The sequence below is a fragment of the Lagopus muta genome, chromosome 5, assembly GCF_023343835.1.
Source record: "Lagopus muta isolate bLagMut1 chromosome 5, bLagMut1 primary, whole genome shotgun sequence".
In the NCBI taxonomy this organism is placed as follows: domain Eukaryota; kingdom Metazoa; phylum Chordata; class Aves; order Galliformes; family Phasianidae; genus Lagopus; species Lagopus muta.
In genome coordinates this window covers 47,083,667-47,111,573 of record NC_064437.1, presented here as the reverse complement: position 1 = coordinate 47,111,573, position 27,907 = coordinate 47,083,667, and the positions used below count along the sequence as shown (strand labels likewise).

The 27,907-nt window shown below is 40.7% G+C and overlaps 1 protein-coding gene across 4 annotated transcripts in view; it reads right to left on the bottom strand.

Annotated features, from left to right (window-relative positions):
* GBF1 (golgi brefeldin A resistant guanine nucleotide exchange factor 1) overlaps positions 1 to 27,907 on the bottom strand; it is a 97,848-nt gene extending 69,941 nt beyond the window's left edge. For all 4 annotated transcript variants that reach the window (XM_048946456.1, XM_048946453.1, XM_048946455.1 and 1 more), the window contains exons 1-3: positions 27,668 to 27,907; positions 22,830 to 22,935; positions 21,926 to 21,992 (exon numbers count right to left, since the gene is read on the bottom strand). In XM_048946456.1, the coding sequence (XP_048802413.1) occupies positions 21,926 to 21,992; positions 22,830 to 22,935; positions 27,668 to 27,675 (181 nt within the window). In that variant the 5' untranslated portion in view covers positions 27,676 to 27,907. The remainder of the gene's footprint in view (positions 1 to 21,925; positions 21,993 to 22,829; positions 22,936 to 27,667) is intronic.

Here is a 27,907-nt window from a genome sequence, read left to right as displayed (position 1 = left end):
AATGGTTTCCGACACCTGATGAGAATAAAGAAACACAAAGGGACCTGGTGATGTGTTATTTAACGCATGACTGTTTTAATAGGGCTGTCTAATTTTTGGAGGCACGGGGCCCACATCCAATGCCCCTCACAGCGACCCATCAGCTATTTGCCACATTCCATTCACCACATCACATGACTGCGCTACTGGAAGTTCCCAAAGGTTAGTTTAATCTACTTTTCTATACTATTATAGCTTCCTGGGTTCGAAAAGGTTAATTAGAGGCAGAGCTGAGAGCAGAACAATTTGCTATATTGCAATATTATGAAATTTTTACTGTTCACGGAAATCTCAGAACTAAGCACGAGATCCAACCAGTTACACAACATTATTGTATTTTGCAGATCTGTATCTCCCAATGCATTGCAAACACTGGTGTCTTTTGACTAATTTTTCCATATATGAAATTTAAGATACACTACAAATGAACATTTATCGTTCATCTGTGTAAAAGCTGACTTTAAAAATAAAATCGATGTGTCTTCTGTTAGAGCAGGGTTTGCTCCAGTATGAGCATTTATTTTAACCTTGACTACCAAAACCCTGAATGAAACCTTTCACTAAGTAAAACAGAATTTCATAGTACTGCTCCAACTCCTTTCTCAAACAATATGCAGAGACGCAGTAAGCCTAATCTGTACCCCACAGAAAGTACCATAAGCAGAAGGACAAAAAAAAGCATCTTAAAGATTTCTGTAACCGTAACTTCGTCCTCAGCATCACAGGAAAATGTTACATGATTGCTTTTTCTTTTAGAATCTTCTTTAAACCTCAATTCACAAGCACAAACATAATAATGATTAAGGTATGGAACTAATGAATAGCACATGGAAGATCAAAGTTATCACTGTTTTGAGTGCTTAAAAAGACAGAATCTAGAATGACTAAGAAACTATTTCTTATTTTTTCCTTTATCTGAATGCTGAGGACATGACTTGACATTATACCTAATCCAGTTCACCAGCAGGCTGCCACTGAAGGAGCAGTGCAATTCTGCAATGCATGTCTCTGCCACTTCTTTGCATCACATACAGCAATCACATAATAACAATACAAAGTCATGCACTAAGCTGATCTGATGACGAATGAGGACAGGGACAAAACAACTCTACTGTGTTCACTTCTGACAAGGATGCACGAAGAAGTATTCTGGAGTAGAAATACAAACAAACAAGAACTAGCAGGCAGAGCAAGGTCAATTCATCTAACTACCCTGGTGCTGGACATACCCAAGGTCCCAAAGAGCAACCTGAAACTTCTCCATGGAAGTTGGCTGTACAAGAGAAGAGATGGCTACCTCCAGTGTTGTAGCAGTGCTCACCTCAAGTTTCTGGCCACTTATAAAGGACAACTCCTTTATTAGAACCTACTTTTGCCATTTGTGCCTGGGCTACCTAGATTGTCTAGCCCCAAGTTAAAAAAAAAACAAAAAAAACTCATCTTCCATTAAAACCCACTCAGCTTGGGATAAAACCCCTGCATCTCCATTTTCAGTGTAAAGAAGCTTATTGATATATTCCAAGAGATCCATTTTGTATTTGAGATCTTACATGTTCACACAGGACATACTGATTTTCTTGTCACACAAGAAACTAGATAAACCCTAAGGTCCTGTTTAAAATCTGTTCTTAAGTAGGGAGCCAGAGCTAGTATTTGCTCAGATAAGGGTGAAATGCTGTAATTATTTGGTGTTGAAGGAGAAAAATAAAGACCCTGTTTCACTACACTGTTTCAACAGGGATCAGGATTACATCCACACTGAGCTATGAGACCACCAAAAACCCACACAGCAGACCAACTGACAAACAACTGCTTGCAAACCCTAGTGGTCAAAGTTAACGCAGCGACACAATGGCTGCAGCGCAAAAGCCAGTTTTGTACCTCACACAATACTTCTGTCAACACTCTTGAGCCCCCAGCCTGATGAATGACATCTGTTTGGGACCCTCCATGCATCCAACATATTGCCGAAAGCTGCTAAAGCAGGACAACAGTTGCACCCTCCTTCACACTAGGTATAAGCCAAACCTGTCACTCTCTGTTTAAAGCACCATTAACTGGCCAGATTTACAGCTTCTAACTGGCTGCTCCAAGGCTGCTCATTGTAAAGACTTCTGGAAACTTGCAGACTCTTGCTCCTTCTAGTCTGGGCTGCACAGATAACAACACTGCATCCCAAAAGACCACCTCTCTGCTTGCAGCCACAACTTGTTTCCCAGCTCATGCAGGCACCAGAATCACACATTTGTCTGTCCCTGCTTCTGGTAACACGAGCAGCAGCAGGAGTTATCTAACCATCTGATTTATCTACAGAAATAAAGTTTTCACATATTAGAAAACCTAAACTGAAAAAAAAAAAAAACAACCCAAAAAAACCCCAACCCTCAACAATGTTGAAACACACACAAAAAAAAACCACAAACACACAACTTTAAAAATGTGACCTTCAGAGTTATGTGGGTGGCTTCAAAGAAAATTCACAACTATTCTTTCTCCATCTGGTCATCTACCAATCTGCGAATTCTGGAACATCATCCTTTAAGTGGCAATTTACACAGTGACTGCACTATACATTCTTCTTTACAGACATGTATTATTAACAATAGAAGAGCTGTATCAAATTAATCGAAATTTCAAAAAGGAAGAGAAAATCACACGATGTCCTTCAAGTGCCTTTCATAGATAAGTCATCGCTGAACAGGTAAGAAAAGTGACTGGGACGAAGCTGGAGCTGTCAGCTCAGGCAGCTGCCATTGGCCTCCCCTCCTACTCAAATACCAAGGAAACAGCCCCTGCGCACATCCAAGGGTGATGGCTGCTGGTGTCATTCCAAGCATTTTCCAAGAAAGACAACGAACAAAAGTTACTTGAAAGAGATAAATGTATGTATCTCATAAAAATAAATCACATCCCACTTGGTAACAAATTAACAAATTAATCCTTTACGTTTCCAGACAGCTCATCAACCATTTCTCTCAGCTTATTTCAAGTCACATCTGGCCTTTATTATCAGCACAATCAGGACTCCGCAGGCCAGGTTATCCATACAACAGGCAATTACCTCTCATTTTGTTTCAATTTTATTCATGCCTTTTCAGTTAGCTGTTACCTCAGTGCTTGCTGAATGCCCTTCCCCATCAGTTTTCTGAGGCTCCACAAGTTTAGGTGGAACATACTTAAATTCATCATTGGAAAGAAAAGAAGAAAAAAAAAGCCTGAGATACTGAAGCCTCTTAGTGCAATCACCAAGAAGGACTAGCTTTATGCAGTTTGCTTCCTTTCCCTCTCATTCTGACTGATTAACTGCGACCTTATGTTTAAATTTGCTACTCGGGTCAAACCCTTTTGAAGGCCTGGCTCCTCTATAAAGCTCCAAGGTTAATCTTCAGCAGATTCCATTACAGTCCATTCAGCTATTCTAGCAATGCTGTTTGAACACGCTTCCTCCACAGTGCAGGTCTTTTTCCAAGGTGGTGTTAGCTGTCTTGTTATTTTGAGAAAGCAGACTATGTCCTTTTCTTCAGCCCCCATACCCACCCCTCCTCATCCTGGACAATACGGAGCCCAACGCGGACTTTACTCACCCCAAGAATGAGGAGTATGAACAAAGCAGGATGGTTACTAAACACAGTGACAAGCAAGCTTCCTTTTGCTGCTGTCAAGCTTGATTCATCTTTGCCCACCATATTTTTTCAATTTAATAGCAAAAAGCTGCTTGCACAGAAGTGATAAATATCACATTAATGCAAGTGGTTGCCACAGTAGTTTTTCACTAGCTTTTAAGAGGACCTTACTTGGCTAGCAGACAGCATACTGAAGCTAACTTCAACGTTGGACCGTCACCTTTCAGCTTAAGAATACTATATTCAAGAATTTAATTGTATTCTGGCCTTAAGGCCAGCAAGAATCAAGACCTTTCAACAGCAACGAGCAAGCAGAGCCTCAGACATCAGACCCTAGGGCTCCTAACAACTGCCTGCTCCTCTCACTCTGAGACTAGGAGCTCTGCAGGGAGCAAGGAGCTTAGCCTCTACCTCCTCAGCTAACATACATCTGCACTGTACTGCCAGCCGCAATGGAAGGGAACTGCACAATCCAGGTCCTGACTGTACTGCATTACCTGTGCTGAATGCTGAATATAGAGGCAGAATCTAGCATGGCAGAAGTTCACAGAACTGCTTTGTACATAGAACTCTACTCAAAATACACCACATAAGGAGAATGACTTCTAGCCATCTAGCAATCTATATCAGAAACGTATATAAATGCAGTGACAATGGCTAGGGAACAGACTTCTTATTCACAACTAGCACAAGCGAGCTGACAGACATTACCAGTGTAGGCAAGCTTGAGCAGCAAAAAGACTATCTCTGGAGAAACTGCTGTGATGAAAGGAGCACTCCATTCCAGCCTGGCCCAGCCCCTGCAGCTGTCAGCTCCAACTTTCTCCAAAATTATCAGCTCCTATAGCAGATTTAAAAGAAACATAGCCACTCCAAAGGCACTCCAGCATGAAGCACAGCAGATTACAAGGAGGCACAACATTACTCCTGTGTAGACATACACTATTGTTATGGATAGTTACACAACAAAAACTTTACCCTGCCAGCACAATGCTTTGCTCAACAGAATGGTTTACAGTATTATATAAAGACCACAGTGTGACTGGCCAGTTCTCATCTCTCAACTGCCTCAGTCAACAGAAGGTACCCTGAGCAAAGAAAAAAACTTTCTTCTCCTAAACATTTTCCCTTCACCTAAACTGAAAGGGCAGGGACTTGGCAGCTAGCTCAGTACTGAACGATGCCTGGGACTAACTCCTGGTTGTCAGGGGAGCTAATCACTGCCAGTCCTCCCTGAAGAGAGGGGATACCTATCTCAGGCATGTGTCTATTCCCCTCCCAAAGATAGCAGCACATCACATTGCTTTTTCAAAGCTGAGCTGCATATAACCATACCAAAAAAAAAAAAAAAAAATCTACATTAGCTTCTCAAGGATTTAACAGTGGGGATTCCACCACTTCAATGGCAGGATCAAAACAGGAGGAGCTCAAAATGATGTATTTTGCTGTCTCACCATAAAGGACTAGTGCCACGTGGGAAACTGCAGTATGCCCAGATATGACAGCTCTTCAGCCTGAGCCCCACAGCAAGGGAGCAGCCAAGGCTCAAGGCAGCTCTGCAGTTGCACCATTGCAGGCAGCCTGATCAGTGATGCAGAAAGATGCAACATGCATCCAATGTGCAGCACTGGGCAGGGATGCCCCCCCAGTATAGCCAAGGGTTAATATCCAGATGGCAGGTTTAGTCTTTTCAAGAGATGCATCGCTGAATTGAATGTAGTTCAAAAGGTTTGTACTGAGCTTTATGTGCCTCTGAATCCTGGGGTGACTCTTGCTCACTAAACGCCGATATTTGTATGAATAAAAATGAAGGGATTTAACAAATCTTGTTCCTGCACACAGTTGTCAAAAAATCTGACCTTTAGAACAGGAAAAAGAGAGGGGATTAAAAGGTTTAAAGAAGAGGCAGTGGCTGCCTCATGTATAACAAACCTTTGAAAAATTATGAAGCAGTGAAAAATCCCCTACAGGTCCCAACAAAATGTGCCCAATTTGCATTCCTGCAAGACTTCCATACGCACCACTCTGCCCCTGTGTGTACACAGGCAAATAAATCCCTAGGAATAATACAACTGGGACCTGAATCTGATCTCTGATATATTATTGCTCCAAAGCTCCATTCCAACTTTCATAAACGGCTTTTTTTTTTTCTTTTTTTTTTTTTCCCAGATAACTAAATCAAAAGCAGCCCTGATAAGTTTTCAAAGCAGGGAATGTGAGGAATGGTTTAATAATGTTACAACTCAACCTATCACAGACTGCAGAGCATTACAGAAGAGAACAGAGAAGAAGGAGGAAAAAAGCACACATGACACTCCATGTCTGGAAGTCTCATAAATTCAAATCCAGAAGCACCTGCCTTTCTAAGCCCCTTTATATTAAGCCCAACAAAAAAATCAGTGCTGACTGTGCAAAGGGACATAAAGAATGGGAAGTGAGAAGAACTGTGTCTGACAAACACAGGGGTTTCCAACTGAAGAGTCACATTAGTTGTAAAATTTGACACAGAAGGATTATGGTCTTAATGGGCTTACATGGGTACAGGTAACAAAAATACATTACAGAAAGTAATGGTAAGAACATGAAAACAATTTAGAAAAGCGTACTCTTTTTTCAGAGCAGCTTGTGTGGCACTCAGCCCTAGGTACTGCTTCTACACCAGGAGAAATTCAGACAGGTTTGCAGTATAGGACCTTGGCTACACATGTACAAATTATGCTTCAGAAGTCATTGACCTTGTCACAAGTTTTGTCTTACTTTCACTGCTTTTTCTATGGCTAAACAAAAGTAATTATTTTCTCAAAAGCAATAAGGCAGCTGCAGCATAAATATTTTACACCACTCTTGCAGCTAATAAAGTTACATGCAATCTAAGTCTGCAAGCACAAAGATTAAGCTAAGCTAATATCTCAGGTGATTTTTATAAAGTGGAATTTCAGCTCAGAAAACAGCAGACACTAAGGTATCTCACAAAGGCAATGATCATCTCCATACCACCTTTTTGGGGTTCAGGAGGAAGAAAAAGGTTAAGAAGAAAGTATGTTCCCAATTAGATTCTTTTTATGTATGTATACGTCCCTCTTTGTTCCATTCATCACCTTCTTGTCTGAACTCTTGTAATATCTAAAGATTCAGCATGAAACTGCTGTATTTTCCATCAAATTAAACAACTGACATATGATCATTTACTGCCAGAAAATAAGGTGCAAGTACCATATAAGCTTTCAGTATCATCTAGACAGTTGCAACAGACTGTCGTAGAATGTAAAAGTTATACTTACAGAGATTAAATGCTTCCTATTTACGTGACAACACCCATCAACACAGCTAGATTAGAGTTACAAGCAATTCTATAGTCACACCGAATAAATCATCGTGTGAACATATTCAGAGCAAAGCAATTTTTATTGTGGAAGAAATCCATGCAGGAAAAAAAGCTCCTCTAGAAGAATTTTAACTGTTCCAGTTACTTTCCTCACTGCAGCAGCTCCACAGCCTCCTGTCTGTCCAGAACTATAGACTGAGCACTCTTCTGTTTTTCTCTTATTACTGAATATACGTCTCTCCTTTTCTTCCAATTTTATCTACCACAAATTAACTACTGTTGTTCTTCCATCCACAATTTCTGACTCACACCTTGTTCACTAAACATCGCAGAGCGTTCCATGCAAGAGATAAGTAAGAACTAAAAGTAAGTGAAAGGACACTTGTACCTTTTCCCCTGCTTCAAAGACATTCAGTCAGCTTGGTGACTAACAAGGCAAACAAAATGGACTACTTTCCACAGACTTCAAATGCTTTGGTTTTCTCTTCACACCTCTATATGTACAGAAACATCCCTCATGCTCATTTTCAAATTGACATTCTTGTACACCTCCCAGCACTGCTCCCCATTTCATTGTATGATAATTTATAATTTCAAAGCTGATAGCAATTCATCCCCTTTTCCTTTGGTCCTTTTAGATTTCTCTCAAACCTCAGTAGCTGCAAATCTTTTTTTAATATCACCATGTGATTTATTTAATGTGGTGTGGACAATCACAGCCTTTTGCCTTAGTCCACGGCAGAACTCTGTCATTTTAAAAGAAAATATAAATGTCAGGGTAAGGAACAACATTCTTTTATTAAATGCTAATGGACACGTGAGCAAAGATAATCTTTTGCATATGTATGTTTGACTTGGTTTTTTGTTGTGCTAAATACATGATTAGAAAGTAGTTAATCATAGTACATACTACTGACAGTTGATGCACAGAAAAGCAAACAACTATTTCCCAGTACCAGATGAGCAGATGACACGGGTATCATTTGACACGATATTTCACCTGCAATCGCATGAAGTTCAAGCCTCTCAGCTTCATTCCAGAGTGAGCCAGGCAAAAAACACACGAGCAAACACTATATTGAAAAGGCTTGGAAGGTCAGCACCTGGTCAGTATGAAGAGGAACAGAGACATCACAGGGGCAGACCAAATCTCAAGTGTTCAACACTGGAACATGTAGGGTAAGGAGCAAGGATAAGGAACAGGTCATCAGGACAATAGTAAGGTAAGCATTGAGTTGGCTTTGGTTTTGTTTTGTGGGGTTTTTTTGTTTGTTTGTTTTTTAAGCACTGCTCAGATCCACCATTCCTTCACCTGAGGTTTACAGGAGAAATAATAAAATAAAGCTGATGGCTCGCAAGTATTTTTGGAGAACAGCATACATGGACAGAACTGTTACTTGTTCAGTTACACGGGTTTTATTCAGAACTTTGAAGCATAGAATGGCGTATTTTACCCTACTGCTTTGAAGTACAGATAGTTTTTGGACAGCCTCTAGACCAAGTCAGCTGCACCCTCCAGCAAATCAATTGTTTCAACGATTCCAACATCAGATCAGCTTTCTAAGGATAAAACTGAAGCTTATTGGAGTTTGGAATTTTGTCAAAGAAGGCTTTTAAACAGACTTATCTGCGCTGTGAAAACTTCGGCATTGATGTAACACTCTTTCTAAGCACAGTTATTTACCCCCAGTGTCCTTGGACACAAATTCCCTGCCTCCACATTCATGTGGTATGTGGTGCACCTGTTGGCTGCTGACCCCACCCAGCCCCAGCCACATCTCAGGGCCGCAGAGCAGAGCTGCAGGGCAGCAGCCCACAGGCAGCGACAGTGTGCAGACCTGGCAGGGGTTCCAGCTTCCCTAGGTTCTTCAGCAGGCAGACAGCAAAAACAGAACACACTACAAAAAATATGCTTCAAACAGTAGAGATGGAGTTTGTGTTTGTGGGTGTTTTTTGTTGTGTTTTTTTTTTTTAAATGCTGTTGTTTCTCTCAGGCTGTTTTTTTGTTTGTTTGGTTGGTTGTTTTTTGTTTTTGTTTTGTTTTTGTTTTGTTTTTGTCAGCATTGCAATTTGCCTTGAGAGCTGCATCGTTATCACACTAGTTTGAGAAGCTTTATCCCTTTGCCAATCAGCTTTTACTGTAGAAAACCTTGTAATTGGCATTTTCTACTCCTATCCATCTTCTAAATAGCAACTGCCCACAAAAGAAAAGAATTTCAGAATGGGCTTACAGCCTTTTTTTCCTTCCCCCCCCCCCGGAACCATGTGCGCTAAAAACAGTCACGTTTCTAAGCAAGTCGGGATTTTTTTGTATTAACATGTACCACAATTTTTGAAGCTTTTCTTCCACATTTGATGTCCATGCAGGGAGTTCTCCTCTGCCCTACTTTCAATAAGACTTTACAGCAGAACAAACCTGTGTGCCACCATTACTTAAACACCACTGCATCAGTTCTCTATAACTGCTATTGATAATTTCATGTCCGGAAATATTCCCACCCAATGGACACACAACAACAGAGCACAGCTAATATCTCAGACCCTGCTCATACGTTAGCCACACTGAAAGAAAAAGGTAAGTCTCAGAAATATAGGAAATAGTTATTCAGACGAAAGGCAGACAACGCTTCCTTTCCCAGAACAATCTGTCTCCTGCCCTGACAACCCGTTCCTGCTATATTTACCCAAGCAAATTTTGCCGGTGATATATTTCCAGATGCACTTGAGCCACATGTCGCTGTCAGTCAGCCCAAGCACAGAGGAATCCAGGCAGAGCACAGCTCCTAGAAATCACTACATGTTAATCCACGCTTCCTCTGTTGCTTGCCTTTTGAGTTAAAGGAGAAAAAATATGTGTAAAGCATTATTCTCAGTTTATTTTGGAAGCAGTTGTGAGGACAAGAGGTGCTTCATTTGATACAGCTATTTACTTCAACTGCTTTCTTTATGGCTGATAGAGACACCTGAATAGTAGAAAAAAATCTGAAGCATGCAGTTAAAAATAACTGGTTGTTTCAACCAATTAATACTGGTTGTCTAGAAAGCATTGTAAGGCTGTCTGAAAAAAGGCCGGACACTAACCAAGGAGCTTACAGCTCTAATCTGCTATGGGAGAATCAGCTCCTCATGCACAGAGAAAAAAAACGGTGCTGTCTTTGTTGGAGGAAAGCAACACAGATCAAGCGAGGAAAATCAGTTCTAGTTCAGACAGCTCAATTTAAAAATGTTGATAAGTTAAAGCAAGGTGAGTGTGAAGAAATAAAAAGAGGTTCTAATTAAAAGCTAGCTTTGTTTTTTCTGAGCTAAGCCCCTTTGCTATTTTAACCATTATATTCTTCCTATATTCTACCATATACTTCTGAGCTCTAATCGCACAGCTAAGTTCGTATGTTTCCAGTTTCACAGAACACTTCTTACAGCAATTCAGCATGAGCCAAGGTAATTAAGCTCCCTGAAATTCTTTTGAACAAAGGTACTATCAAATTCTTCTTCACATCTATGCTTTTAAAAGATGCCCCTCACAGCTTCTGCCCCCTTCAATATGGCCTTAATTCCAAAGCACATTTTCTGAGATTACGGCAAGGGAAAACAATCAAACAAAAACAACCCACCAAGTCACCTCTAAGGACTAGAAGGAGACCTCAGTTATCACGTTGATGTCAGCCAGTGGGGACATGGTATTTCTCAGCTCTAGGCACTACGATTCTTCCTGAGAACATGGGAGCTACATCAGTGATGCAGGAGGAAAGGTGAACTGAGGAGCTGAAAGGGTTTAGAACAGTAAATATCTTTCCTTTGGTTCCCTCCTCCCCTTTTCTGGAAAGCACAGACAGGCAGTTTCAACCTTTTCGGGGTTTATTTAACTGGCTTAACAGAGGGTCCTAACAGGTCACAAATAAGCTTTTTAAATAAAAAGCACAAGTTGAAATAAACAGTGGATATATCAAAACTTGTGGCCAGGCCAATTTTATTACCTAAAGTAGAATTAAAAATCATTGCAGCTTTTAACAGCAGATTCATACAGGATCTCCTCAGCTAACCAGATACACATAAAGGTTCCTCAGAAAGATAGCAGTTTTGACACATTCATCTAAAACAAACACATGAAAAAACACCTCAGTTTGTATCTAACACTCCTATTGCTTAAAGATAAGTACATCCTTCAGAACAGTCTAAATTATTTGCTAGAGCATTAAACTATGAAAAATTTTAAATGTTTTTTTCTTTTTTTCTAGAGACATTATTTCTGCTTCCTTAAATTCTATACATTACTGTACTGTGGCTCCCTTTGCTTTCCAAATCTGCAACGCTTGAATAACTTTCAAACGTCTGACTGGCACCTCATACAAGAGGAGCAGAGACCAGCATGACAAGAAAGAAAATGAGGTGGTATTGAAAGATGTTAAGAAATACTGGCTGGTGCCGAGAAGGATCAAGTGAAATGTGGGCAAAATATGAACTGCATTACATTTTAGAGTTTATTAGCAGCCTCATACAGCTGCTCAAATTCAGGCATCTAATACAGGGATGTGAACAGCTGGTACCATCACCTGCTGCTCCTGCGGAGTGAAAGCCAGTGTGTGACCTTCCTCTGCAGCACATGGGTCTGCTGCACGTGAACAAGCACCAGCATGGACTGCGAAACCCAATAGCATTAAGAACCACCACCCAAAATGAAACTACAATTTAAAGGCAGCTGATAGAAAATGAACTTCGCTTTGAGATTCTGAATGGATTGACAGGAACAGCGAAAGGGAATAAACAGCTTGCAAAATGTAGGTTGATGCTGCCTCTAACACAAACAAAATTACCAAACAAGCATGAAAGCAAGCATTCCAGGATGCTATGATGGACTCCCCCCATCACTTCATTCTACATTTCTCGAGCAATTTCTTTTTCTTTGAAGACAATGCTCTTTTTTTCAATTATTAAACTACTCTGTTAGAGCTGCTTTGCTGCTTTCTAAAATGTCCAGATCTTTTTATTTCTTCCTCTCCTGTTTCCAACACTTTGAGAAAGTAAAATTAATTAAATACTTTCCCAAAGAAAACATTACCTTCTTTTTGTACTGAATAGATATTTCTTCTTTTACGCTCTCAACGAGGCAGAAGCCTTCATGATGCAAGCATTCGCACTCCTGCATCAAGCAGAGAAGTTCTCCTATTGTTCAGAACTGAATGCTAACAGTGCTGACTAAGGTTAGTAGCATAAGTTTCTTCCATTCACATTGATGAAGTCAATTGGAACATATTCAACTGTGGAAAAACAGCCCCTGGCTTAATATTATTTCACCTTCATTATTTCACCTGCACTGCTGTATCTCTTCACCAAACCAAAAGCTAATTTCCCCACAATATCACACCACTCTTGTTCCAACTGAAAAAGCCTTTTCCTGTTGACCACAACAGCCCAGTAAATATTTGGGCAAACATACTTCCTCCACCTTTGTGTTCATCACAAAGACCATCGTGGTGAATATTCCCAGCTCATTCCCCCACCTGCACGTATCAGTGTCAGACTGAGGCATGACGCATCTAAGAGAGGAAAACCACAGATGTAAAAAGTATAGTGCTTGTTAGATCTTAAGGCTGACTAAATACATTCACATTTCAGTCTGTAAAAATCCGAATGTTTCAACAGAGTCATATATACAAAAAGCAAAACAAAGTATTTCTAAGCAATGGGGAAACCTCAGACTAAAGTGAAAGCCAGTTGAGGATGTCTCCTCCCAAGCTTCTGTGACAGCCATCTTAGTTATTACAGAGCCATTACAGGCCACTATAAACTAATCTTGCTTTGAAGAACATCCAAGTTCCTAAGTGCAGTTAGTAAAGATGCTTACATAAGCAATCATATTCTACCAGTGCCAAACTCTATCCTCAGAGCTCACAGACTCTTTCAGTACACCATGATCAAGATGACAACCACATCTTGATTTACATCATCAATGCCTCTTATATTTACAGTTTGCCACATAATTACTTAAGCAGTTAATAAAGAGGTAAATGGAAGTTAATACAACAGACACTTGGCAGATTTCTTCAAGAAAAATGATAATTTACTGAAAAGCAACAGGAGTTTAACAACAAACTTCCCCCAAATTAAGTTAAATCCAATTAAAAGTTAGCACCATTGCTCTGATGTCTCTCATGTCATTTAAATAACAATATCACAACACACACATCAAGAACTACTTACAGTCATGCAAGAAATCAAGCTCCTGCACTAAGAAAAGAAGGCATGCACATTCAGAAGAAGCCTGCTCTGTTTATAACTTACTGCTAGCCATACTGAAACAGTACGGTAGTAGGCCAAGGACAGGACTGGAAATTAGAACTTCTGCAGTGCTCATAATAGGATACAGACAGACGATCACACCAAAGTACCACCAACACTGAACAATTTATCCTGTTCTGCTAACTGGCGTTAATCAAGCGCATCCCTTGAGCATTACAGCTGTGTAATTGTGAGTACAGTACAAAACATACTAGCATAAGCTATCATGGAAGTAGTTTATCTAAATGAAACTTACTAAAATACAGATTTTAACAGCTAAAGCCAACATCACTATCAACTTCAGTTCCACTGTGCTTACGTCCAAATGCTCATCTAATATGCTCTCCTTTTGCAATTCTGCACAATTCCAATTGTTGTTTTTGTTTTTGTTTTTTAATCAGTGTTGTACTGTTCATCAGCTTTCATAGAGCTATACATCTCTCCCTTTCCACAACATGTTGCATATAGAAGTAGTTAGAAACGAAGAACTTCATGCAAGAAGCTCAGGCACATTCTTTTCAGGAAGTTCAACTGATGCAGTCTGTCCATCCATGCCCTTAAGCTAACCAAGAAATGCACACGTCTAATTAGGAGTTTAAAGAAAGAGCAGGTTGCTCTAATACTTAGAATGGCATTTCCAAGTCACATGAGCATTTATATTCTAAAATTTTGTGACAATTTATTTACACATAGGAAATCAGTCACAGTATATCTCTCTCCAATGCATTAACAAATTCACTCCCAAGCATTTCCCCCAGAAAACACGTGCTGGCAACACCAACAGCTGACCGAGTGGTTGGCAACCCAGCCCAAAGCTGGAGCTAGATGGTCTCTGAGGTCCTTTCCAACTCAAGACACTCTATGATTCTACGAACACTGGAATGAATACATTTCAAACTCATCCATGACATGCAATCTCTTCACCTCAGAATCCATCATGTAACAATACCTAAGACCCTACCTTTAAGCTACTACTTCATAGACAATATATGACAAACTTCCCGTTCTTTGCAACATTTAGAGGTGCTGTAAGGCAAGTCATTTATGTTACCTAAAAGATTCTAGGAGTTATTGAAGGACTGGATGCAGCTGGAGATGTTAATAGTTATTTCTACAACTTAGAATGAGGAGGTCTAAATGAGAAAACACTTTTTCATGAATGTAAAAACCCTTCTGTGAGAATCTACTGCACAACACTCAGAGAGCAGACAAACAAGGTATGTTTACCTTAGAAAGAAAATCAGCAAGTTTACCAACAAACAGGTAAGCCTCAAACTGCACTGCTTTACTATTAACATCCCCTAATCCATTTAGTATTTTATGACCGATTTTATCCTTTTATACTTGGTTTTCACACTTACCTCTGAATCCCTCCAATTCAGGCCCTTTTGCTGCCTTTCGTCTTACACAACAGTTACTGAGAAAAGCACCGTATCACGTATCCCTGCACTATCCCCAAGAACAGAACACTTTGCCTGATGTCTTATTCTTTCAAATCTCAAACCTCTTCAAATTCACATCTTGCTACATGCCTTACTAGGGGTCAGCCAACAATGGTTTGTTTGAAGGAGAAATTGAGGTAGTCTCTAAGAAAAACCTTTGAGTGCTTAAAACCTTTGTATACTTAATGACTTCTCTCTGCTTCCACCTTCTAAAGCCACAAACTTTCTGAGGTGAGGAATGTTTTAGTATGTACACTGCGTGTGTATGATCAAGACTTGGAAGTCCAATCACAGATTACCTAACTACATAAATATGCACCCACACTTTCTGATGCAAGTTTCAGTTCCCTGAAGCTAATAACCTGCAAGCCACTCTTAACAGGTCAGATGATGGCAGTTTAGGGAAGAAAGGGGAAAGAAAACAGAAGGAAAGCTTCCAGATCAGGAGAAGAGCTATATATTTAATAAAGTCCTACTAGAATTCAACAATTTCACATATATTTCTGCTTCCAGAGGGCTTTTACTACCATGCAAGTAGCGTTACTGTCTCTTAATTGGCCACAACCACTTTTAACTGGTCTCAAGTGACCACAAAGCTAGTACAATCCACAAAAACAGCACATCAAAAACACCCAGAACAAAATGTCCATGAATGACTTAAGAGGAACCTTAACTTCAACAGAGCATCTGGCATTGCCTTTCTACCAAATCAAACTGCAATTTATTGCCCACTAATGTATGTACATTAGGCCATTTCCTTTATGGCTCCACTTCACACAGAAGCAGTAACTGAAGGAAATAATGGAGTGCCCAACAAGTGGGAAAATAATTGCTCAACAAGCGTGGAACAAGAGAGAGTCAGTTGCACACCGTGCACATGTGGCAGCTCTTCAGAGGTAACAGAAGGCTGGTGTTACAGAACAAGCACACTGCGGGAACTCTGCCAAGCAACAGCCAGGAGCGCTTGTCCATCTCAATCCTGGGGTCCTTAAGGATTAGGGGTCAGGAAACAATGCCTTCCAACAGCACCACCTCCTGCCTGTACCTGCCATTCATTAGCCGGGCACAGACAGTAGACAAGGTCCAACCTCTCATATTAAATCACACACAAAGAACTGTACTAAAAGGAGGCTAAACTGGTATTGCAAGATGGTGGTACAGGACAGTAGAAGGGACAGCCCGGATGTCCCGGCTTGAAGAGAAATGCAGAAATACCTTATCTGAACACCATCATACCATTTTAGTTGTGGGTTTGTCCCATTCCTCCCGTCCCCCCCAGAGATATTCCCAGAGTCGCTCCATTTGTTTGGATTTTTTTTTTCTCTGCAAGTTTCTTAGGACTCCAAAGCACAAAATAAAAGGCTACAAAGTTCTCAAACTAAGGCTGCCACACAAACTATCAAGCCCTTTCTGCCCTATTCAGTCTTAATTATCTACTCTGTTAAAAGCTTCCCCTTCCCAGGAGTCCTGATGATGAAGGCTTCAGTGAACAACTCAATGACACAAGAAGTACGCCTCCAATCACACTCTGCACAAATGCTGCCCCACAAAAACAACACAAAAACCTTGGAAAAGGTTACTATGCTTACTCTAGTGCATGTATAAGCTTCAAGAATACTAATTAAATAGTTATTTTTCATCAAGCATATTGCTCTTCTTTCTTCCTTTATACCAAAAATAAACTAAATTTTAAGTGAAAAGACAATGTTGGTGTTAGTTCTGGGTTTGACAAGTTTCCATCTCACAGGTCCTCTAGTGCAGCTGCCCATTCCTAGGGCACATGAGCATCACTCTTGGAAAACCATCTTAGAAGGTAAAGAACAGAATTAGCAATCACTCGGAAAGAGACTGGTTTATGACTACACTAGTAACTAGGAAAATCTATGCCAAAAATATCAATAGAAGTATCTGTGGGAAAGTCAAAGACCTTTGATGCATCTGATGCTGCAAGGAGACTAGAAGCAAGATGCACCTCTCTCAGAGAGGGTACCTGGAACTACCTGCAGCTTCAAAGCAAAAATACTACATTGGTTTACATTCTCTCTGCACTTGGAAGGATGGCTGCTTTCACAAAGATTAGGAACTTGCTTTTAGAATGACAATTTTTACTGCAAACAACAATTATATAACTGCAAACTACTAGTAAACAATTGTTTACTGTAAATACAGAACACAAGAATCAAGTAGTCTGGATTCAGTCTGCAAACAAAGCATCAGATTAAGAGTGTCACTATCATCTTCCTATTTTTTATAGAAAGAAGATGAGAGAAAATATCCAAAGAACTACATTACCACTTCTGTACACCATGTTAGATTACGTGACATAGATTAAAATTGCACTGCCATCCATTAATAAGTACAACTGAAATGAAATTATGCAAAAAACCTTACTTCATCAATTTTTTTTTTTTAAACCATTCTTGCACACTTTCCATTGGACTCAATGATCCTTGTGAGCCTCTTCCAAATCAGGACATTGTGATTCTTAAAAAAATTGTGAACAATGCAACAAAAGCAAAACGTTAGCCAGAGTTGCTTGGTCTTCCAAAGTACAAAGTTCACATGTACAAATAGCTGATATTAAACTAATGAAGATAATTTTTCTTTTTAAAAAGTAGTCATAGGAACAGAAATAATCTAGGAGTGTCGATCGTCTTCTAGATCTTTTCTTATGAAGATGTCATTAAAGCTTTTTTTTTTTTTTTTTTTAATTTTTGCTCCAGATAACATTGCAATCCTTCAATGCAAACAAGTGGAGAAGTTTCCCAGGTACAGTCAATCAGTATTTGCTATATGCTAGTATGTCCAGTCGCTTTTTGCAAAAATATGGTAGTGCCCTTAACTACCAACTGCAAAGCATTACAGCAACAAGCATTACAGCCCTATGATGATATCATTTATTTCCTATTCTTCTTTAAAAAACATCAATTTTTCCAAATTTCTTCACTTAAATAGACTGCAATACACGTCTCACAGTCTATTTAACTGCACTGAGAATACTACTTCTTAAGATGAGATCTTAAAGTTCAGACATTAATCCCAAATCAGGATAAAATTTCTGTATTTTTTCCATCTGAATGTCAGATTTTCTCTAAAAACCATTTCCGGTGATCAGAAGGAGAAAATGAGCTTGCAATCAAATCTACATTCCAGAAAACTGATGGCAACAGTAACAAGTATATTAAATCAGTACACTGGGCAAAGGTTCTCCTATGGTTACAGTCATTTGACCTTTAGCCAGCTCTTAATGCCCCAGCCAGCCCTCTAAAGATGGAGATTTGCAGCAGCTTCTTGTCTGAAATAAGCCATGAAAAGATTCTTCTGAACCCACTACACAAGCATTCATTTAAAATGTCATGAATGTGCATGAAATCAGAGTGCTTCTAACAGCTTACTTCACAGCTTCTGTTTAAATGCACTAACTCTGAACCACCAGAGGATAAAAGGACTCAAACCTTCCAGCCTGGCGCTCATGGCCCTAAAATATACACAAGTACCTCTTCACAGGTGTGTTTACCTAGTTTAAACCTTATTTAAATAGACTCTTGATGCACACACTTTCCACAAACACCTGCTTCTCCCACTGCTGACTTGGACAAGGCTGTTGCATTCAGTCATCTGCTGTTCCAAAGCCATCCTACACACCAGCAAGCAGTAATTCAGTCATGATAATCCTGCTTACTGACTCATCCTTCCAATCAGGGCAAACCGCTACAGATGTACCTGCTTTCACCTGTGCATCATATTGGAATGGTCTGAACATTTCAACAGCCACAGCAAGATTTAAGCAAACTCAATCCTTAACAGATCATTAAAAAAAGAGGCTTATGATGAATTTGTACTTCCAGGCATCATTGGTTATAAAACCTCTCTCTGCTGAGCTCACATTCTAACATTGAAACACTCAGGAAAGAGAAGATGCTTTATTACCACTGGATGTCAAGAAGCAGCTTCCTTTTGTTGACCTGAAACCATAATAAAACTGACAGCACAAGAAGACTTCAAGATCCAGACATATCTTCTAGATTACTGAATATACTTTAAAAAAGTAGTGAAATTAAAGTTGCGGTGGCAAAAACCCTAGATCCAAACTTGTATCAATTCTATGGCCTACATTAAATTTAAAATAATTTTTAAACCTAGTTTTATTCGAATTTTGCAAGCATGAACAAAGCTTGACGCTCACTGCTTGCACACAGTCAGAACTGAGGACACTGATCCATAGTTTAAGTAAGCTCTGGAAATATAAGATACCATTACAGACAGGGCTATGCAGTGCTCATCCTAGTACAACCATGCAACTATTAAATTTATTTTGAAGTCATGCATACAACATTCAAGATGAGAGTACATCTATTTTTCTGTTTTCCATGCAGCTGCTATAAGTAATAACTGAGATATACACACAGCATGTAGATATAAAAATAATATTAAAAAAATGAGAGCGGATCAGAACAGACATGTTCATTTTCTTTTACAAATCTACACCAAGTTGCAACAGAAATTAACTTTCTCTGTAAGAATTTTAAAAAGCAGCATTATTCCCCATAAATCCAAGGCCTTGCACTAGGTACACTGAATGGCAGAAGTGAAGTTATTCTTACCATAACCATGGGATTGTTTGTGCTGATCAAGAGCACCTCTAGATGCTTCCTTCAAGTGCCCATTTAGATATTACAGTGGGATGGGATACCACTAGGTGCTTGCAGGCAAGGACTAAGTGGTTTTAGTTGATCAAATAAAACATTTGTAATTTAGTTATTCTTGTGGAACAACACTTTGAAATGGGAATCTTTTTTTTATTGCAGGAGGTATACAGTGCATCCATATACCCTCGAGCGGGGTATTTCAGCACCACAGTCATGACAGAGTTAATACCCACCAGCTCAGAGGAGAACAAAAGGTACTCCACTGCAACATGCCTAACATTTACATTGCCTCTCTTTGCTCATTAAACAGGTTTTGGTTAAATAATGAACAAACTGTATTACAGACTCCGATGAGAATTCCAAAATTATAAATCAACTGGTAAAGCCCAGAGGAGAATGAAGGGAGTGGGAGGGAAGGAAGGATAATATTGACTAATATAAAGGGCGCAGCTTGACAGTGGATATTCCTGCCACACCTGATCAAACATGCTCCATGGGGGAGGGGAAGGGGGGGCGAGAGCAAAGAGGGGAGATGGGACAAGGCAGCCTGAAATTTGCATCCGGAACAGATTAAAATGGGTTCTTGAGGGATTGAGAAAATACATAATATATATTACTATAAATGCAAAATTGTACTAAAAGCTAACTCAAATGTCAAAGATTACAGCTTGAATAAATTTAAATATAAAAGCAATGCGTTTTCATGAGCTAATGAAAGAGACATGAAAGGAAGGTCTAGGAAAAAAAAAAAAAAAAGAAAAAACTAAGTTTGGACTTTCCACTGCCTGAAAGATGAGGCAGGATCCAAGTATTGGATATGAGGCATATCCAAGTATTGCTTGAAAAACAGCACATGTGTAAAAGTGAAGAAAAAAAAGCACACCAATGATGTCCTGTCTCAAGCCACTGGTCTGAAAATAGCAGTCAGTGAAGCTGAAATTACCTGTTTAAGAGAATCCCATGTAATCAAACCACCATGCTATGATCATTATCATATATAAGCAACTACTAGCTCAGTGTAAACCTCACTTATGAGATGACTGAACTCAGAGTCTCTAAGTCTCTCAGTACATTAAACTTCGCTTTCTCTAACACAAGCAGATATTTGGCTTGCATTCTCTCCCATCAAGTCAACAACGTACTGCATCCAGGTTCTACAGTTAAATAGCCAATCCATGATATTTATTCATATTGCATTTAATCAAGCAACCTCATCTTCTTAATGCAAAATCGTATTTGTGGGGCAAGGAATTTCAAGAGTTTCATCTTCAAGAGAACTTCATCTCATAGAAGGAAAAGATTAGTGCCAGGAAAACATCCTCCCAAGACAACTTCAGAGATTGTATGCATACCCTACAGAATATGACTGAGCCTACAAAGACACATAAATCCAGCATGTCATTTAGCCTGTGGAAAGGTGGAGCACCCAGAACAACAAAGATACTATCCAGAAATACACACTGTGCAAGAGCTGTCTATGATGTCATGACCTGAGTCTTGCCTATAGCCAACAGAAATGCTTCAGGCAAAAGAGGAGAAAAAAAAAAATAAAAAAAAAAGCTACACTTGTAGGCAGCCACAGAAGAGGAAGGAATAAAGACTTAAATGCTGGCGCGGGTCCTCAGCACTCCTGTTCTAGTAAATATTCTTCTTAAGGGATTCCAGGCTTAGCACTGACATAGGAACTGGCACACTCTACAATCAGAAATGACAAAAAAGCCCACCTCAAACTTAGGCTGAATGTAGTTCTAAACACCCATTCTGATAATGGGATCAGAAATAAAGCTTACTTTCAAATATTGCAAATAAGAAACTTTGGAAAGAACCAGCAGCACAGCATTAGGTCACCTCCCAGCTCTCAATATACACAAGGTTAAACAAATGCTCCTGAAACTATTAACAGAGGAAATCTAGGTGGAAATGGAAAAATGAACTGGAAGTGAAAACCCGGTCAGAACCAACATCACAGCCACATACTCCACTACTGCAATCAGTACAGAGTCCCAGGACTTTTTGGTGCAACTGGTCACAAAGTAAGCCACTCACTTTGACATTCAAGAGATCCAAGTGGAAAGTGATCTCTATTCTTCGCTTGCTACTGGTAATGAACGATGAAACCCAACAAATCAAAGATCGTAAAGAAAAACCAGGTAATTGGAGGTACCTTGCCAAACAGATTTTCTTGTCGCGCAAAGATTGGGAAGCATAAACAAAACACAGGATTATACATAATAATATGCCAGATTTCCTATTATTATTATATTTCCTATTATAATATTATTATATTACTATAAACTTCAGTATAAAGAAAAAAACATACACTTAGACACACAAATATACAGATAAACACAAACAATACACACAAACACATTTATATGCATATGTCCAGATAGTAGCAAGTGGTACTATTTCTCTAGAAAAACATACAGGTATTTGCCCTTTTCTCATTATTTGATATATCTGGATAGCAAATAAGACAAAATAGTACACCTGCACACAGACTGAAAGAAAAAATTTATTTGCATGTACCAAAGCAAGTATACATACCTGCTGATTTCTGCATAAGCTTACCTGTTATATTATTCAGCACTTCTTTTAAGACACTAAAGCTATGCAGCAAGGGATCCCTTTCTTCATCCTATAGGTTATACATACGAAGAAAGACATTAATGAAGCAAACATACTTCTGAAGATGCATCTTAGTAACGGGTATGTAAAGACCTCATCTTCGTACTCAGGGGAGTATTATGGGTTGAGCTTATCACTGTCAGACTATTTACTCCATCAAGATGGGAGAAGTATTTTTGTTTTCCTTCTAGCACTACCTTATGTTATACAGCTCAAATGTCAAAGAATAGGCTCAAAACAGTGAAATCCACTGTGGGTTTATTGTCCTTTGAAGTATTTCTGATTAGTCCTCCACTGTTCAATAAATTTCAGAGCAGATCTATCTCATACCATATTTAAATGGCTCATCTGGATTTGCTATAATGTTAATCTATGCAGATAGTAATGGGAACAGAAATACAATGACATTTGGTGCCATTAAAATAACCTGAAAGAAGAATGAATAAACCTGAAGAAAGTATGAATAACTGCATCCTTTAGCTTTATTTTATCTTTATGTTATTAAAGTAAGTTTCTCCGAGCCGTGTACATCTGCAGCCACACCTGCTACTGGGTGGCAGTGAGCACTAGTGAAGAAATGCGTTAGAAGGAACAGTGGCCCTGCCCTCTGACTAACTGAAATCACTTTGCTGGATGACAGCCATCTGCTAATCAGTTGGCATTCTGAAGTGCACCACAGATGCAGTACAACACAGGCACACGTCTTCACTGCAGAAGCCAAAAACTAGCCATGAAACTACAAGCAACTATTAAAAAAAAAAAGAAAATAGACAAAAAAAAAAACTTCTCTAAACCAAGCAGTTTCTGCCACAGCACAAATGGGTAGCAACAACCCAAGGCAACTTACCAGGTGTGTGTGAGTGCTCCATCGGGCATTACGCTTGATGGCTCCCACCACCGCATTGATTTCACCTTGTACAATGTAAATGTTTTTATCCACCATCTTGACAATCCTGAAAATAAAGATAATTCAAATCAATCTCCAGTTCTCTGAATCATTCTCCTCCTCAGACAAAACATCGAGATGGATCTAGCCAAGCAGGAGGCCTCCAGAGATGCAGAACACTTCTACAACTTGGTTTTCTTAATGAAGACATGCACAGTTTTTGTCAATGCAACGACAAAAGAAGAGCACTTTTCCATGGAATGCATTTTCAAGAACATCAGAGCAAATCATTAGTTAGAATAGCAGCATAACTTCATCAAGGCCCACCCCTCATTTTTCCCTGGTACACTTGGGTGCAGAGGAAGGCAGTGTAAAGGTACTGAGACGCACTTCCACGACAGTGCAACACCACACTCACTCCTGCACTTATGCAAAGTCCTGCAGACCTACATAGAACACAACACCAATCTTGTACTGCTACGTAAGCATCAGTGGCATAAATAAGGCAGCTCGAGGGAAACTCTTCAGGACTTTGACAAAATAACATCATGTATAAAATGCACTGATTTTCACGCCTGCTTCATTAGAAAGGTTTCAAGAAAGAGAACAAGGACAAAAAGCAAGGGTAAAACCCTATGAGGAAGTGAGAAAAAAACTGGATAGGACATGGGGAGAAAAAGTGAGAAAAGGAAAGGCAGACATTCACACTCGTACAGACTGAGGAATTACAGAAAAAGTCTTACATCTGGTGTATGTGGAAAGAAAGCCAGAAAAGCAAAAGCATACAAGCAAAAGAGAAACGCTTTTAAGGACCTGAGAAAAAGAAAGTGCAGTTTACACCAGGGTTGTTCTCTCTATTCTAAAGCCCAGACAAAGAGAAGCATAAACAATTAAAAATGAAGAGGAATGAACAGACATGACTGTTTACAAAGAATAAACAGGACTGATAAAGAGACCAGAGTCAGATGAGACCGTGTCTAAAGTACAAGAATACAAGAAGTATTTAGTGGAACTGTATCTAATCATGAGACTTCTTCAGAAGATAAGAAAATGAGGAATCCAGTTTGAAATCCCAATAGGATGTCCGTAGGAAAGCAGCTGAAACATTAATCACAACACTTCAAACTAGACAGGTGCACTTCCAGATCCGACAGGCACACTTAAAGGACTCCACTGGGGTGGGGGAAACAAAGGACAACAAAGATTTTTGCCCACATAGAAAAAGCAAAGCAGGAAAGGACAGAATTTCTGTAATTACTCCAAGCTTCAGGAGCACCACAGCAAAAATTTCAGAGCGCGTGTACTGGATATGAATTCCCATTAATTAACGTGTTTGAGTTATCAACAACTCTTCAAACACACAAATTTTCTCAGAGCGAAACAGAATAATTTGCTAGAGGACTCTGTAAACAAGAAAGAAAAATACTGTAAAAAAGATGCCTTATCAAGGGAGAGCATCAGATTTGTTGTTTCCATTATTTTACCTTTCCAACAGGATGAATAATCCTACAGCAACACCATGTCTGTCTTTGTTTCAATATTTAAAATAACAGCACTCCTAAGTGTTACACTGTAAGTTAGGGGCAAAGACAAAAATACTTTATAGCACAGGAGCTGCCCTCACAGTCCGGATCAGTGCTACCAGATTATTCAGAAAAGCAAGCGTGTGTGCCACAGTTTGCCTGTGCCCAGAAGAACAGTGGTTTATAACCTCCTTCCACACCTGCATCTAACACAACCACAGATATTTTCCTGTGAGTTCTTCAATGCTTGAGATGTTCCCATCCTTGACAGCTGCCTTCCTTCATGCATCTTTTATGCAATATTTTTTTTCTACTTCAGCTTATCATCTCCCATCAAAATGGGAGATTTTGTCTCCCCCAGTGAATTCCTGACTCGACGACATCTTTTCCGATACAACTATATAGAATATTTCAGAGATCAATATTCTAGTCCATGAAAGTACTTTTGAGGAAACATAACGTACACACAAATCTGCCAGAAGCCAAGTTGTGTCTTCACCGTTACAAGATAACACTGAGCACATAAAGCCTGACGTGCCAACTCAGGCATTCAGCAGTGACTCCTAGAAGCAAAGGCTCCCCTCACCTCATTTGGAAAAGCATGTAAAGATATACCAAACACTTATCGTATGCCTTGCACACACACAGATGCTCAGCAGTTCTGCACATTTAAATCAATGCCAAAGCTTAAATGCTATGCTGCATTCTAGGGAATTAGCCTGTAGTACTTATTTCTCTTCTTCTACCTTTAACCCCAAAGGATAAAGAACAACAAGCTGGCTAAACTCAGTGCTCCCAAAACGAACAAAGTTTGTAACACTCAGCTTTCCACAAACCTGGTGCTACCTCCAGTCAGCAAAACATGAAGAGGACAGACAAGTTTCCAGCACACACCTTTTCCTTTACACTTACAGTGAAATGAAACATGCTAATCCTTTCAAACAAGGGTATACAACATATTCAAACAAGCCATGTTGCTTGATATGGCCTTCCCAACATACTACAATCCTGCAATACTTTCTTTTTCCTCCAAAGCTATTCTTCCATTGCTAACTATTTGAGAAGACTTGATCAGAATGCACTCTTATTTTTTTTTTCCCCCCTCACCACAGATTCCGTTAAATGTAACTTGACTCAAAACCTGCACACACAAATGCACACTTACTGGTCCAACACAACTGAAACCACCAGTCACGGTGGAAAACCCAAATTCACACTTGAAGCTGTGGTTATCAAAAAAATACAGCACACTGCACCACAAACACTGGGTAAAGGTGGGAGAAGCTTCTGCTTCGTATTTAAGCTCTCCATTAACCAAACAACATACAAACACGTTCCAAAGCAAACCACAGGCAAACTATCCTCATCCATGGCAAGGATCTTTGCAGCTGCATGCTGGAGAATGAACAAGAAAACAGTTGCAGAGAAAAAAAAAAAAAAAAAAAAAAAAAAAAGAGCACTATTTTCAGAGAGATGCATCTTGTAAGTTCAAACTTCTGAACACATCAACCACTCAGCACAGGCTTAGAAGTTTAATTCAAGGAATGGAAATTGTTTCTGTAGACTCTGTTCTTCCTGAAGCATATCCTTTTTAAACTGTCTGACATCTTTCAGGATTCAAGCAATAACCACTCACAGAGCCTAGAATAGATGCTCTATACTAAAAGAAGTTTTAAGATTGAAATTAATGCTTGAATTGAATTAACACAAAAACCTATTTCCCTCTCCCAATGGATTCATACGTCTGCTGAAACCTACAGACCCGTCCTCTGATTTTGCTCCCGCTCAGTACTTCACCAGGCAGCTCAAAACCAACACAGCTGACCAGCCCACTCAGAGAAACAAGGAAGCTGTCATCACTCACAGTCCCCCTCTAAGATGGTTACGAACTCAAAGACTGGGACAAGGCAGACATCTAGAAATTTCATTGAACACCAAAGTCTAACCTTCACATGTGTGTCACTTCAGCAACCCTTTATGGACAGTGATGGCCAATATTCTGAGACTCTTGAAATGAGATCAGGTGTTAAACTTCCACATAAAAACAGCGACAAGATTTACATCTGCTGATGTTATCTCACATGTGCACTGCATGCTCCACTGCTCAGCCCTGAAACATACTGCCCCAGTTTTTCCTATTGCCAGAAGAAGTCACAGGTACACTTCCAAGAAACTCTTCTTCCCCTGCAGAGAAATGTCTGCAAGTCTCCTGAAAATCAAGCAAGTCAGCATTAAAAATGACACAGTCTGGCAGATCTCCATCACATCACTTCTCCCTGTCACAAACTTTAGCCTTCAACTATGCTAACTGACTCAAATCTAGTGAAATCACTACAGTATGTAGCAGTAACGAGAAGTGACAATACTATGCATACAGAAAGGTAATACTTAGTAACAAGCTTCTGCTGAGCAAAATCTGCACTGTTTATCATAATGCAGGAGTACAGCCTCCAACCTAGCCTCTGCATTGTGCCCTGACACAACATTCTGCTACAACAGGATACACAGCACTTCCCAAACAACAAATCACAAGTGCTTCTCACCCAGCTGCAAGCTCGCTCAGTTACCAGGAGCCAGGTGACAGCAAAGCCTTTTCCTCCCTTCAAAGTGCCCGTGCCAGTTACATGAATCTCTCACCAGGAAGTTAAACCCGATGTGTTTTTGTTTGTTTGTTTTTCACAACAGCTGCTGTGCAACGAACATCACAGGCTGAGAAAGTCGGAGAGCCGGAGGTATTCCTGCAAAGGCAGGTCTGGGCAGTTAGACGCGCGGTCTGAAACACGGCCAGCAACGGCAGGGCAGCGGCGACAACTGACAAAGGCGGCGCCGGCTTCTGCAGGCCTGTGTCTTTAGCTGCGAGCGCCAGGAAGAGAAACCTTCCGCCCGGCTGCCAAACCTGGGGAGCCGACCTGGAAGCGCGAAGTAGAGGCTCTCCCTTGGGCCGCTTCCTGCGCCCGAAGCGACGAAGCGCGGTGCCGGTGAGCTCGGGCCTCGCACCCCACGCCGTTGCAGCCCTCCCTCCCGCACGGCCGCCGCGAGGTGCGGCCGCGGCTCCGCCGCGTGACCGAGAGCAGGGAGCGGGGCTGCGCTGCAGCGGGGCGCCCGAGTCTGGGCCGCGGGTCCCCCCGGGCCGCTCCCGCAGACGCGGGCGGTGAGGCCTGCTCGCCCGCCTCGGGGGTTCCCGGCTCCGCCAGCGCCCCCCGCCGCGGCCTCCCTCCCGGCCCGGCCCCCGCGTCGCAACGCTATCGCGACAGGCGCTCGCCGCCCGACACTGACCCCCGCATCCAAAATGGCGGCGCCTGCTCCCCGCGGCGGCGGCCGCTTCACACATCGGTCGGGCGAGCGGGGGCTCGGCCCGGCCCTGCCACCGTCCGCCCGCCCCTTCCTCCCGGCGGCGACGAGCGAGGCGACCGCGCACGGGGTCCTCGCGGCCGTAGGGAAACGGAACCGGCTCGGCTCCGCTCGCACTGACGTGGAAACAGGCGCACCCCAACCCGCTGCCTGGTTACTGCGCCG